This window comes from Bombina bombina, chromosome 6 (genome assembly GCF_027579735.1).
Source record: "Bombina bombina isolate aBomBom1 chromosome 6, aBomBom1.pri, whole genome shotgun sequence".
Classification (NCBI taxonomy): domain Eukaryota; kingdom Metazoa; phylum Chordata; class Amphibia; order Anura; family Bombinatoridae; genus Bombina; species Bombina bombina.
The window spans coordinates 487753614-487768786 of record NC_069504.1 but is presented as its reverse complement, the minus strand read 5'-3'; the positions used below and the strand labels follow the sequence as shown (position 1 = coordinate 487768786).

At 37.3% G+C, this 15173-nt stretch overlaps 1 protein-coding gene across 1 annotated transcript in view; it reads left to right on the top strand.

Annotated features, from left to right (window-relative positions):
* The window catches only part of CCDC33 (coiled-coil domain containing 33), a 159587-nt gene that overhangs the window by 95780 nt on the left and 48634 nt on the right, over window positions 1-15173 (top strand). Inside the window, exons 8-9 of the mRNA XM_053717328.1 lie at window positions 11534-11685; window positions 11777-11825. Of these exons, the coding sequence (XP_053573303.1) occupies window positions 11534-11685; window positions 11777-11825 (201 nt within the window). The remainder of the gene's footprint in view (window positions 1-11533; window positions 11686-11776; window positions 11826-15173) is intronic.

Sequence of the window (15173 nt, the reverse complement as noted above, 5' to 3'; positions counted from 1 at the left end):
GTGAGAGGAGTGCGATTACTGTGATGAAGAGGAGCTGAAAGAGAATGTTATGGAAGGTGAGAGGAGTGAGATCACTGTGATGAAGAGGAGCTAAAAGAGAATGTTATGGAAGGTGAGAGGAGTGAGATCACTGTGATGAAGAGAAGCTAAAAGTGATTGCTATGGAAGGTGAGAGGAGTGTGACCACTGTGATGAAGAGGACCTAAAAGAGAATGTTATGGAAAGTGAGAAGAGTGCGATTACTGTGATGAAGAGGAGCTGAAAGAGAATGTTATGGAAGGTGAGAGGAGTGAGATCACTGTGATGAAGAGGAGCTAAAAGAGAATGTTATGGAAGGTGAGAGGAGTGAGATCACTGTGATGAAGAGAAGCTAAGTGATTGCTATGGAAGGTGAGAGGAGTGAGATCACTGTGATGAAGACGAGCTAAGAGAGAATGTTTTGGAAGGTGAGAGGAGTGAGATCACTGTGATGAAGAGGAGCTAAAAGAGAATGTTATGGAAGGTGAGAGAAGAAAGATCATTGTGATAAAGAGGAGCTAAGAGAGAATGTTTTGGATGGTGAGAGGAGTGAGATCACTGTGATGACGAGGAGCTAAAAGAGAATGTTATGGAAGGTGAGAGGAGTGAGATCACTGTGATGAAGAGGAGCTAAAAGATAATGCTATGGAAGGTGAGAGGAGTGCGATCACTGTGATAAAGTGTAGCTAAAAGAGAATTTTATGGATTGTGAGAGGAGAGAGATCACTGTGATAAAGAGGAGCTAAAAGAGAATGCTATGGATTTTGAGAGGAGTGAGATCACTGTGAGGAAGAGGAGCTAAAAGAGAATGCTATGGAAGGTGAGAGGAGTGAGATCACTGTGATGAAGATGAGCTAAAAGAGAATGTTATGGAAGGTGAGAGCAGTGAGATCACTGTGATAAAGAGGAGCTAAAAGAGAATGTTATGGAAGGTGAGAGGAGTGAGATCACTGTGATGAAGAGGAGCTAAAAGAGACTGCTATGGAAGGTGAGAGGAGTGAGATCACTGTGATGAAGAGGAGCTAAAAGAGAATATTATGGAAGGTGAGAGGAGTGAGATCACTGTGATAAAGAGGAGCTAAAAGAGAATGTTATGGAAGGTGAGAGGAGTGAGATCACTGTGATAAAGAGGAGCTAAAAGAATGTTATGGAAGGTGAGAGGAGTGAGATCACTGTGATAAAGAGGAGCTAAAAGAGAATGTTATGGAAGGTGAGAGGAGTGAGATCACTGTGAGGAAGAGGAGCTAAAAGAAAATGATATGGAAGGCGAGAGGAGTGAGATCACTGTGATGAAGAGGAGCTAAAAGAGAATGTTATGGAAGGTGAGAGGAGTGAGATCACTGTGATGAAGAGGAGCTAAAAGAGTATGCTATGGAAGGTGAGAGGAGTGAGATCACTGTGATAAAGAGGAGCTAAAAGAGAATGCTCTGGAAGGTGAGAGGAGTGAGATCACTGTGATGAAGAGGAGCTAAAAGAGAATGCTATGGAAGGTGAGAGTGAGATCACTGTGATGAAGAGGAGCTAAAAGAGAATGTTTTGGAAGGTGAGACGAGTGAGATCAATGTGATAAAGAGGAGCTAAAAGAGAATGCTATGGAAGGTGAGAGTGAGATCACTGTGATGAAGAGGAGCTAAAAGAGAATGTTTTGGAAGGTGAGACGAGTGAGATCAATGTGATAAAGAGGAGCTAAAAGAGAATGTTATGGAAGGTGAGAGGAGTGAGATCACTGTGATGAAGAGGAGCTAAAAGAGACTGCTATGGAAGGTGAGAGGAGTGAGATCACTGTGAGGAAGAGGAGCTAAAAGAGAATGTTATGGAAGGTGAGAGGAGTGAGATCACTGAGGAAGAGGAGCTAAAAGAGAATGTTATGGATGGTGAGAGGATAGAGATTACTGTGATGAAGAGGAGCTAAAAGAGACTGCTATGGAAGGTGAGAGGAGTGAGATCACTGTGAGGAAGAGGAGCTAAAAGAGAATGCTATGGAAGGTGAGAGGAGTGAGATCACTGTGATAAAGAGGAGCTAAAAGAGAATGTTATGGAAGGTGAGAGGAGTGAGATCACTGTGATGAAGAGGAGCTAAAAGAGAATGCTATGGAAGGTGAGAGGAGTGAGATCATTGTGATAAAGATGAGCTAAAAGAGAATACTATGGAAGGTGAGAGGAGTGAGATCACTGTGAGGAAGTGGAGCTAAAAGAGAATGCTATGGAAGGGGAGAAGAGTGAGATCACTGTGAGGAAGAGGAGCTAAAAGAGAATGCTATGGAAGGTTAGAGGAGTGAGATCACTGTGATGAAGAGGACCTAAAAGAGAGTACTATGGAAGGGGAGCAGTCTTGGATCACTGTGACGAAGTGAATCTAAGAGAGTATTATGGAAGGGGAGCAGTAGGAGAACACTGAGGAATAGAAGCTAAAAGAGAGTACTATGGAAGGGGAGCAGTCTTGGATCACTGTGACGAAGAGAATCTAAGAGAGTATTATGGAAGGGGAGCAGTAGGAGAACACTGTGAGGAATAGAAGCTAAAAGAGAGTACTATGGAAGGGGAGCAGTAGGAGAACACTGTGAGGAATAGAAGCTAAAAGAGAGTACTATGGAAGGGGAGCAGTAGGAGAACACTGTGAGGAATAGAAGCTAAAAGAGAATACTATGGAAGGGAAGCAGTCTTGGATCACTGTGATGAAGAGGAGCTAAGGAGAGTGCTATGGAAGGGGAGCAGTCTGAGATCACTGTGATGAAGAGGAGCTAAGGAGAGTGCTATTGAAGCATGAGCAGTCTTGGATCACTGTGATGAAGAGGAGCTAAGGGGAGTGCTATGGAAGGGAGCAGTCTGGGATCACTTTGAAGATGAGCTAAGAGAGAGTGCTATGGAAAGGGAGCAGTCTGGGATTTCTGAGTAAGAGTCTAGGATCACTGTGATGAAGAGGAGCTTATAGGGAGTACTATGGAAGGGGAGCAGTCTGGGATCACTGTGATTCAGAGGAGCTAAGGGAGAGTCCTATCGAAGGGGAGCAGTCTGGGATTACTGATAAAGTCTGGGATCACTGTGATGAAGTGGAGCTAAGAGAGAGTGCTATGGAAGGGGAGCAGTCTGGAATGCCATGTAGCTAAGAGAGAGCACCACTAAAGCTGCAGTGCGAGTGGTGAAGAAGAGCAGGAGACAGACAGTGCTGGGATGAACAGGTAGAGGGGACTAGAGAGTAAATAAACAAAAGACAGATATGAATTAAATATTGCTCTTTTTTTTTTTATAAAATATTTTTCTTAAGCGACATTTATGTTTTTATAGGAAACGCCTTTACAGAGAACACCAAAACCTATTTTTTCTTATAACAGAAGGTGTTTTTTTTACTTCACACCCTGTATTTTCCTTATATGACCAGTCATGTTATTTTAATCAGCATCAATAGTTTTATTATTGAATTCTGATCACACTAATGTTCTAAATCCGTGAGAGGCAAACAGTTCAGCTCAAATGGTTGCTTGTGGAGCCCTCAGATAGTCATAGTGTCTCTGTCAGACGCACAGCAAATGTGCTACATTTCACTATGTGTGAGGCTGATTAAAGGGATGCATGCTAGACATAATGATGTAGTCAAAGCAAATATTAGACTTAGAAAAATATGTCATGTATTTTTTACAATTATTTGTTTTAATATTAAAAATATACGTGTTAAGGTGTAGTTTCTATAGAGTACTTTAGTTTCTATAAAGTAATGGGTGCCGCTATATTTGAACTACTTTTCTATTTATCTCAGTTTGTGCAAACAAGGCTGTGCGGAAAAAACTTTTTAGATAATAGTATGTTCCACATAGCCTTGTTTGCACAGTCTCTTGTATTGCCTTTTTTATTTGTCCCTAATTATCATCAGCATGAAAGATTGACAAAGGGAAACGTAAAGTTCAACAGGCTACTCCAAAATTGTTATTGTTTTAAAAGACAGCTAACCCCTTTATTACCTATTTCCCAGTTTTGCATAACGAACATGGTTATATTAATATTCTTTTTACCTCTGTAATTACCTTGTATCTAAGCCTCTGCACACTACCCCCTTATTTCAATTCTTTTGAAAATTTAGCCAATCGATGCTGACTCCTAGGTAGCTCCACAGGAGAGAGCACTATGTTATCTATATGGCACACATGAACTAGCAATGTCTAGCTGTAGAAAACTGTCAGAATGCCCTGAGATAAGAGGCAGCCTTCAAGGGTTAGAAGTTAGCATATGAGCCTACCTAGGTTTAACTTTCAACAAAGAATACCAACAGAACAAAGCAAATTTGATGATAAAAGTAAATTGGAAAGTTGTTTAAATTGCATGCCCCATCTGAATCTCAAAAATGTAATTATGACTAGACTGTCTCTTTAAAGTCAAACATAGCAGCCCAATACTTTATAGAGACTCAGTGGAGAAAGAAACAACATTTTTTTTTTAGAGTTAAATTACAGGAAAGGGGGACAAAATAATTAATGGAACTGAAAGGAGAGCTGACCATAGAGTATACAAACACCAGAAGAGAAGGTTGCACTCCAAGTGAAGAAAAAAAACTTTTTTTAAATGTTTAGCTCCTGCAATTCACACAAATTCTCTCAGCTACCTGCACTCTTCGTCACTTGGATAGCACGTCGATGAAGAGAGAATTCGTGTGCATTGCAGGAGCTAAGCATTTAATAAAGTTTTTTTTTTCTTCACTTGGAGTGCTAGCTTCTCTTCCAACGTTTGTATGGTCAGATCTCCTTTCTAATGTCTGAATATATCAGTCTTGGGGTTGATATTTGTTAGATAGTGTATTTAAACGTGAATAATTTTACTAAATAATTAATAAATAATAGAAATGTCTTATTTTAGCACAAAAGAAAACAAAGTATAGAGTAGTTTACATGTTTATTTGTAAAGCTTTGCTTTGCTGTGCAAGCATATCAAACATAAATACTTCAGATTTACGATTCACAATAAAAGAAGAGTTATGTTTCTAATTAACACACAACTTTAATGAAGACTCCAAAATTATCTGGCAGGCTTGATTAAAGGGACATGTTAATGTAGTGATAGAATATTTTGGCCAGATTACAAGTGGAGTACTATTTAATGCCCCCACTCAAGTGTTAACTGTGCTAGAAGTAAGCTTTTTGCATGCGACGGGTTACGCTCGTATTACAAGTTAAAAGTAAACTGTTTTTTCTAACGAGCATAAAAAGGGGAACATATAATATCACACACATGATAACGCATTCCCCTCATAGAAGTCAATGGAGCAAAAAAGTGGAAAAATACCTAACACCCTAATCGCGCTCAAATACGATCGCATATTCTAGTGTGCTAACCCGACATGAAAATTTGAATAGTTTACATTCCAATGTTCTTCACATAGCAGAATGTTCTATTTATTCATAAATACACACACACATATATATATATATATATATATATATATATATATATATATATATATATATATATATATATATATATATATATATATATATATATATATATACATATACATACATATACCATGTGTGTGTGTATATATGTGTGTGTGTATATATATATATATATATGATGTTTTTTTGCTAATATATATATATATATATATATATATAGATGATACAGATATATAGGAATATCTATTTATAAAACTTAGAACATATTCTGCTATGTGATGAACTTTGGAATGTGAAATATTTACAGTAAATACATAGTTAAACACTTTATTAAATATTAATATTGCATAAATATGCTTTTACATGTTTTCATCTACTTAACTGAAAAGGCCTCCAATGCACTTATATATATATATATATATATATATGTGTGTGTGTGTGTGTACACATATGTTTTTATGTGTTGATATGTGCATATATGTCTGTAAATGCATATAAATACATACATATACTGTATATTTAGACATGTATATGTATGTATCTCTGTTAAAGCCCTTTGAATGTTTGTCAGCATTTACCGATGTGTGGCGGACATGATACGCTACATCGTATAATGTCTGTCCACACAATAATAAATAGACCCCTTGGTGTCTCTGTGAGTGTGAGTCATGCAAATCAGTTACACACTTGGTAAATGCCCTGCTCGGGTACCACAATGCATTGATTGTTGAGCAAGAGATGCATGGTGAGACAGTTATGAGCAGCATACGGACATAATGGCCAATAACAGCCTGTATCATCCTCAGGATTGGCTCAGCAGTGCCTGCTAAACAAGCATAATTATATCTTGAATCCTTTTGTAGTTTTTTAAACACATATTTATCGAAGGACATTTGTGCTGAGATAAAATGTTATTAGGACATTGCATTATTGGATCATATTCATCCCGTTAAAACGCTGGCTATAGGCTCACTTGAATAATTATCAGTGCACAACGGGTGTAACACAGTTCAAAATTCTCTGCCTTAAATAAGAATAATATTAAATGGACATTAAACACTTTGAGATGGTGACATAAAATGATAAATCATATATATATATATAAACCTGCAATTTACTTTCATTATTTATTTTGTCCCCCTTTCCTGTAATTACACTTTGAAATTCTGAGCTTTTCAGTTCCTGTTAGAAATGGAAGTGCAGAACACTGTTATATTCCACACAGCCATTGGCTGCACACTCTAGTGACCTATTTATAACTGTCCCTAATTAACCACAACAGAGAAGGTAACACAAGTTACAACATGGCAGCTCCCATTGTTTTATAGACACTAAAACTTTACACTTATTTTGTCAATATTTAAACACTAATGAAACTTTAAAAAATACATCTACATGTTATTCTTAGGCTAAACTTTTCTTTAAATGCATCATTTTATCTAGCATTTGTTTAGTGTTTAATGTCCCTTAAAGTAGAAGACAATTTTGCAAAAGTAATTTGTCATTGTTTTATGTAAAAAGCAAACAATAAATAAATACAACTATTTAAAGGCCTTTTAGGAGCTGTTCAAAATAAGCCTTTGATTATCTGGTTTGGTTGTAGAGTATAACTTATACAGAGACATTCAAAAACCCCTGAGGCAGTCTTCATGAAGTTCAGAAAATGAATGTGACAGAGTAGATTATCTATTGGTGATAGCTGACTGTTGGGGTCATGTGAGGATGATCTAAAGCCCTCTGCTATGGTGAGAGACGAGTCTTGTCAGTACAATGACGTCCCTTTAAATAATTTTAGAAAAGGCAAATTTTAGCTTATGCGCTGTTTATCTTGCTATGCAGCAGTGCTCTGTGCAAATGAGATACACATACATTACAATATAATGCTAAAAAACCCTCAAAGATTTGGGGTGATTTATTTCTCTGCCCATGAGTTTTTGATCATTAGGTCCTATGTGATTATTTATGCTGCTTTTTTTTATCTTATTTTGTATCCATTTAGGTCATTGGTTTGGTTTCCTAGATGCTTGTAAAATTGTTTCCTGTTTATTTAGTAATCTGGGCTATCAGTTCTTAAAGGGACATTGAACCCCAATTTTTTATTTTGTTATTCAGATAGAGCATGCAATTTTAAGCAGCTTTCTAATTTACTCCTAGTATCAATTTTTCTTCTTTCTCTTGTTATCTTTATTTGAAAAATAAAGTCCAGAACCCTGGACAGAACTTGTTTATTGGTGGATGAATTTATCCATCAATCAACAAGAACAACCCAGGTTGTTCACAAAAATGGTCCGGCGTCTAAACTTAGATTATTGCTTTTCAAATAAAGATACCAAGAGAATGAAGAACATGTGATAATAGGAGTAAATTAGAAAGTTGCTTAAAATTGCATGCTCTATCTAAATCACAAAAGAAAAAAATTGGGTTCAGTGTCCCTTTAAGGTTAGAAGATAATACTAGTGGGGAAGGGGTGAAACACCTTTTAGAGGAACTTCTGCCTTGCAACAGTTGCTAAAAGCAACAAGTTATTTGTGTAATTGATAAAAATAACCAAGGAACAGAATTTCTGCTGCATGTGACATACATTGTTTTCAACTATTAGGTTATCAATGGCGCAATAAATAGACTTGCAAAACACATTCTATCAAATAGAACATGCACAAATTTAATTCAAATACACACTCAGACACTTTACAGATTTCCTATACCTTACAGTGCTATCCAAATAAATTTACAAATATACCTGCAATTGCCTTATACTGCTATTGATCTATGTAATCGCATACTCTTGTGTAGTATAACTACTCCCTAAAACTCTCACTGTGGCCCCAATGATCGAAAGTTCCGCAAGGAGGAGAGATATTCAAAAGGGATCAGTCACAATGTAGAGAAAGCCAGTAAAATATTCAAAAGGGCTGACGGTACTGTTTAAAGGCAGTGTCGCCGAGAGGCGTTTTACCATACATTTCAGTGAGTGGCGATGCTTCACTGATACTGGCGATATATTCAAAGCAGCATTGCCACCTACATGGAAGGTGTAATGTAAATGAGCCAGTTACACAGTACTGTATATTATAAATAAAACATAATTGCATAATTGCAATCTCAATATTATGAAATATTAATATTGCGAACTCACAATCAAATTCTTAAAATTAGTTTAAAAAAAAACACAATACAAGTTTTCTTACAAGTTTACATACATATTCTAACACTATACAGGTGGCCCTCGGTTTACAACGGTTCAATTTACACCGTTTCAGAATAACAACCTTTTTTTCCAGTCATGTGACTGCTATTGAAAAGCATTGAGAAGCAGTGCATTTATTAAAATAGCCAGTAGGTGGAGCTGTCCGCTTGTGTTGCAGCAAAGCCAAGCAAGCTGAAATTAATCAGTTTAACCAGACCTGAGCTATCGAGCAGATTTCAAAGGAACAAGATCTTCCGGTCTATAAACCAGTGCAGATTGGAATGCATAGAAAGAACTGTTTGCAGAAAAATGCAAGTGAAGTCTGTGTTTTGGGATTATTTTATTAGGTTTATAATGCTGTTTAGCAAATGTTTTTGTTCATTTAACTTAGTTTAATTATATATTCTGTGTTGTGTGATTATTTTATTAGGTTTATAATGATGTTTTGCATTTAAAGTCTTCATTTCAAAGCTTTAAAATAATGTATTAGGTGTTACTTATGCCAATTTTGAGAGGGGCCTGGAACTTATCTCCCTCACTTCCCATTGACTTACATTATAAACTGGGTTTCAATTTACAACGGTTTCGATTTACAACCATTCCTTCTGGAACCTAACCCCGGCGTAAACTGAGGGCTACCTGTACTATACAATACATATACATTAAACAATGTATATACATATTTCATATACCACATCCACATCTCCTTCTTCTATAGTTTTAATAGGAAGTATTTTTTTGTCTGTATTAACAAAGTAGATCTCAGACATGACGAATATATAGGGGTTCCGTGCGAGTTTACTGGGCCTTGCATGGGAGGAGCCTGTATTTTAATGGAGTAACATTGCCATGGGTTTCTAATATTCAAAACACTGTCCTGAATTTTAGTTATCCCTTTTCTGCCATATCAATGAAGTTGCGATCCCCATTATATCCTATGGGAGACAAATCGCCACTCGTCAGCACATCGAGTTTTAGTATATTGCCAGACTGACGGACTGCGAGTCTTGCAAACCCAAACAGGCAATTTCTTGTCAGTCTAACGATATTTTGAATATCGGCCCTATGTATTGTTAAGGTGCATCAAAAATAGTAACAAATTGCTCACCAAACTTTTATCACAAATATAATTTTTTTAGGTAAACTACACTGGTATAAATGGTAATAAATATGCACAGCATAAATCGTAATTTAAGTACAGTAGATGTGCAAAAAATATAGACATTTGTACTTATAAATACAAAATACAAAGCATAATTGTCAGTTTCCCTGTAAAACGGGCTGAACATGATCGTTCCATGGGCATATATGAAATTGTCTCTTAAATCCCAGCATAATTCTATAAACATTTTTAACCTACAGATCTCAGACTTTTTTTTTTGCGATTTAAAGGGACATTCCAGCCAAAACTGGAATCCACTTGGGTGCATTTCAGTTTTAAATAGAAGCATTTTTGTAATACACACATATTAACACAAATGCTTCTAATAAAAGTTATAGCCATTTCAAAAGTGTATTTAAGTATGCACCGTGCACCAGCATTATAAACACAGCACTTGCTCAGCGAGTCTAAGGTGCTTGTACCATCTAGTAATGCTGGCATGATACAAGCCCCACTGGTGCTCTGAGCAGCTGCAGTATTTAAAATGCTGGTGCACTGAGAATGTCCTGCATTCCCTCCAGAGAGGCCTAAACCAGCTATTTGATTTGCAGCATTTGTTTGCTTTTTTTGGCCTCTCTAGCGAATTGTAATAAAATCTGAAATAAATATTCACCTAATTCTCCATACAACTCGTCTTTATGGTTCTTATAGCTCCACTTATGCACCCACCTATATCTCTATGGATAATTTCCCTATATCTATCTGTACTTCTCCATATAGCCTTACCCTAGAATACTTCTTATTGTTTCATATAATGCCTTCATATAACTCCTTTTTCTAGCATTTTATTGTGACTATTATTGCTCTAAATACCCTCTTCTTATAGCTCCCATTGCACTGTACAGCTTCATCCCACTGTGCCAGATAAGCTGGGTACAGTGTCAGTATATTGTCACAATCTTCCCCATAGTGACAGTTTCCATGGGAAGCTTTTGTTGTGGTAACTTGTCTGTAGTCAGTGAGAAAAAGAAATAAGCTAGAAGGAATGAGTTAGAAAGAGTGGGATAGATTTGCAACAGTAGAGGCAGATTTGTAGAGTTAGATTATGAATAGATAGGAAAAAGGCAAAAGAAGTGAGGAAAAGCAAACAAGGGGGAAATCAGCAGAGCAACCGGAAGATAAATAAACCCGAGGGCAGGTGATAAACAAGAAAAGGAAGGGTGGGGATAAGTGTGCACCTAATTCCTTTACAGAATTTGTCTGCTTCCACCCTATGGCCAAGCTGGCCTCTCCCTCCCAGGTAAGTGTGATAAGTGAGGAGTCACACTGGTTGCTATTTGATAAAGGGAGGGTGAAAAGGGTGTGTGTGTGTTTTGGATGGGAGGGTAACTACTGTGCAACAACTATCTCTCACTAGACTACTGATATGACTGAAGGATGGATAGTTTTTATCGGCCATACTCCTCTTCTGTAAGTACTAAGTGATTTCACCTGCAAAGGCTTTAAACATTGAAATATCCATTGATAGCGTCGCATTTACAAGAATGTTTCATCAGGGCACTAACTAGTTTTTAACTCAGGGCAATATTTTAAGAGAGAGGTTTACTTGGGCTTGTATGGCAATCAGTAGGTGACCTCTCTCAGGTCAATAAGTAACTCACTATTTTGATTATGCTAAAATCATAGTCCATATGGTATTTGGGTATGTAGAGTCTTAAATCAATATTATGACTGGTATGTAGGTCACTGTACCCATGGGACATTTAAGAGCAATAACTGATCAGATAAGGCTTAACACTAATTTATGCAGTTATCTCAGGCCTCACACTGTCTTTCTTTTCCCAGATACTAATAAACGGACACTCACTACCACCCCATAATGCTGTGGCTGACATACTACCTGACCCCAGGGGCCAGAAAATGCAAAGAGACCAGAATATGGCAGATCCTGAAGTGCTCCGTACAAATCCTCCAGCTGACTCATACAAATACATAAGGTGAGAGCCAGAGACTGTCACCCACACTATCTGAGAGGAACTGCTCCTGGTGCCAGCCTGTAGTAATCAGTGTTTCACCTCTCTTCTGTAGTAATGACCTAGAGCTGCCAGCAGATCCTGTAATGGCCCATCAGGAACAGGTGAGCAGAAGCAAACCATCTCTTATCTGTCCTCCCAGTAAACGTGTGTATTTCACTGTCCCTGTGCACGGAACCTTCTTATATCTATAATATGTGTGTGTTTCAGGTGGTAAAACAGAAATCAGCCATATGACATCCTCTATAGGTCCCACAAGAAAACCTAAACTTTGTATATGTAGTATGATGAGGGCATCCCTTGTGTATTTCACCTACATTTTGTAACTGTATTTCATGTATGTAATGTAACACAACTAAAATAAGTCTAGCAGTTTTCCATGATAAGCTACTGAACTCATTAAGCTTAATTAGAATCAAATCAGAAGGAGCTATTATTTACAAATCTAATTAGTTGCACGCTGATGTATATGGAATACAGATTTGTTTCTAGGCTATTGTCCCCAGGATACACCAAATGATAACAATAACATTTTTAACAAACCTTTGCTAAACCTTAGAAATAATTAGTGCCCTTGACCTGTACTTAAAGGGCCACTAAACCCAAAATCTTTCTTTCATGATTCAGATAGAGAATACAAACTTAAACAACATTACAATTTACTTCTATTATTTATTTTGCTTAATTTTTTAGATATCCTTAGTTGAAGAAAAAGCAATGCACATGGGTGAGCCAATCACACGAGGCTTCTATGTGCAGCAACCAATCAGCAGCTACTGAGCATATCTAGATATGCTTTCAGCAAAGAATATCAAGAGAATAAAACAAATTAGATAAGAGAAGTAAATTAGAAAAATGTTTAAAATTGCATGCTCTTTCTAAATCATGAAAGAAAAAATGTGGGTTTAATGTCCCTTTAAGCAGAGAATTCCTAAATGTTAGACTGTTGAGGGTGCAGGGTCTGTCCCTTATTGTAAGAACTTATTATAGTATCATATATCTCCCCTTTTCCTTTCTGTTTTGGTACAGTGTAAACTATGTACTTGGAAGTGTGCAGCCAGTTCTGTCATCATGTAAATACCATAGAGACAACTTATATAATGTGAGCAGTCAGTTCTGTCATCATGTAAATACCATAGACACAACTTCTATGTGTGCAGCCAGTTCTGTCATCATGTAAATACCATAGACACAACTTATATGTGTGCAGCCAGTTCTGTCATCATGTAAATACCATAGACACAACTTATTTGTGTGCAGTCAGTTCTACCATCATGTAAATACCATAGACACAACTTATTTGTGTGCAGTCAGTTCTACCATCATGTAAATACCATAGACACAACTTATTTGTGTGCAGTCAGTTCTGCCATCATGTAAATACCATAGACACAACTTCTATGTGTGCAGCCAGTTCTGCCATCATGTAAATACCATAGACACAACTTATATGTGTGCAGCCAGTTCTGCCATCATGTAAATACCATAGACACAACTTATATGTGTGCAGCCAGTTCTACCATCATGTAAATACCATAGACACAACTTATATGTGTGCAGCCAGTTCTGCCATCATGTAAATACCATAGACACAACTTATATGTGTGCAGCCAGTTCTGCCATCATGTAAATACCATAGACACAACTTATATGTGTGCAGCCAGTTCTGTCATCATGTAAATACCATAGAGACAACTTATATGTGTGCAGCCAGTTCTGCCATCATGTAAATACCATAGACACAACTTATATGTGAGCAGTCAGTTCTGCCATCATGTAAATACCATAGACACAACTTATTTGTGTGCAGCCAGTTCTGTCATCATGTAAATACCATAGACACAACTTATATGTGTGCAGCCAGTTCTGTCATCATGTAAATACCATAGACACAACTTATTTGTGTGCAGCCAGTTCTGTCATCATGTAAATACCATAGACACAACTTATATGTGTGCAGCCAGTTCTGCCATCATGTAAATACCATAGACACAGCTTCTATGTGTGCAGCCAGTTCTGCCATCATGTAAATACCATAGACACAACTTATATGTGAGCCGTCAGTTCTGCCATCATGTAAATACCATAGAGACAACTTATTTGTGTGCAGCCAGTTCTGCCATCATGTAAATATCATAGACACAACTTCTATGTGTGCAGTCAGTTCTGTCATCATGTAAATACCATAGAGACAACTTCTATGTATGCAGCCAGTTCTGCCATCATGTAAATACCATAGACACAACATCTATGTGTGCAGTCAGTTCTGTCATCATGTAAATACCATAGACACAATTTATATGTGTGCAGCCAGTTCTGTCATCATGTAAATACCATAGAGACAACTTATATGTGAGCAGTCAGTTCTGCCATCATGTAAATACAATAGAGACAACTTCTATGTGTGCAGTCAGTTCTGCCATCATGTAAATACCATAGAGACAACTTCTATGTGTGCAGCCAGTTCTGTCATCATGTAAATACAATAGAGACAACTTCTATGTGTGCAGTCAGTTCTGCCATCATATAAATACCGTAGAGACAACTTCTATGTGTGCAGCCAGTTCTGTCATCATGTAAATACCATAGACACAACTTATATGTGTGCAGCCAGTTCTGCCATCATGTAAATACAATAGAGACAACTTCTATGTGTGCAGTCAGTTCTGCCATCATATAAATACCATAGAGACAACTTCTATGTGTGCAGCCAGTTCTGTCATCATGTAAATACAATAGAGACAACTTCTATGTGTGCAGTCAGTTCTGCCATCATATAAATACTGTAGAGACAACTTCTATGTGTGCAGCCAGTTCTGTCATCATGTAAATACCATAGACACAACTTATATGTGTGCAGCCAGTTCTGCCATCATGTAAATACCATAGACACAACTTATATGTGTGCAGCCAGTTCTGTCATCATGTAAATACCATAGACACAACTTATATGTGTGCAGCCAGTTCTGCCATCATGTAAATACCATAGACACAACTTATATGTGTGCAGCCAGTTCTGTCATCATGTAAATACCATAGAGACAACTTATATGTGTGCAGCCAGTTCTGCCATCATGTAAATACCATAGAGACAACTTATATGTGTGCAGCCAGTTCTGCCATCATGTAAATACCATAGACACAACTTATATGTGAGCAGTCAGTTCTGCCATCATGTAAATACCATAGACACAACTTATTTGTGTGCAGCCAGTTCTGTCATCATGTAAATACCATAGACACAACTTATATGTGTGCAGCCAGTTCTGTCATCATGTAAATACCATAGACACAACTTATTTGTGTGCAGCCAGTTCTGTCATCATGTAAATACCATAGACACAACTTATATGTGTGCAGCCAGTTCTGCCATCATGTAAATACCATAGACACAGCTTCTATGTGTGCAGCCAGTTCTGCCATCATGTAAATACCATAGACACAACTTATAT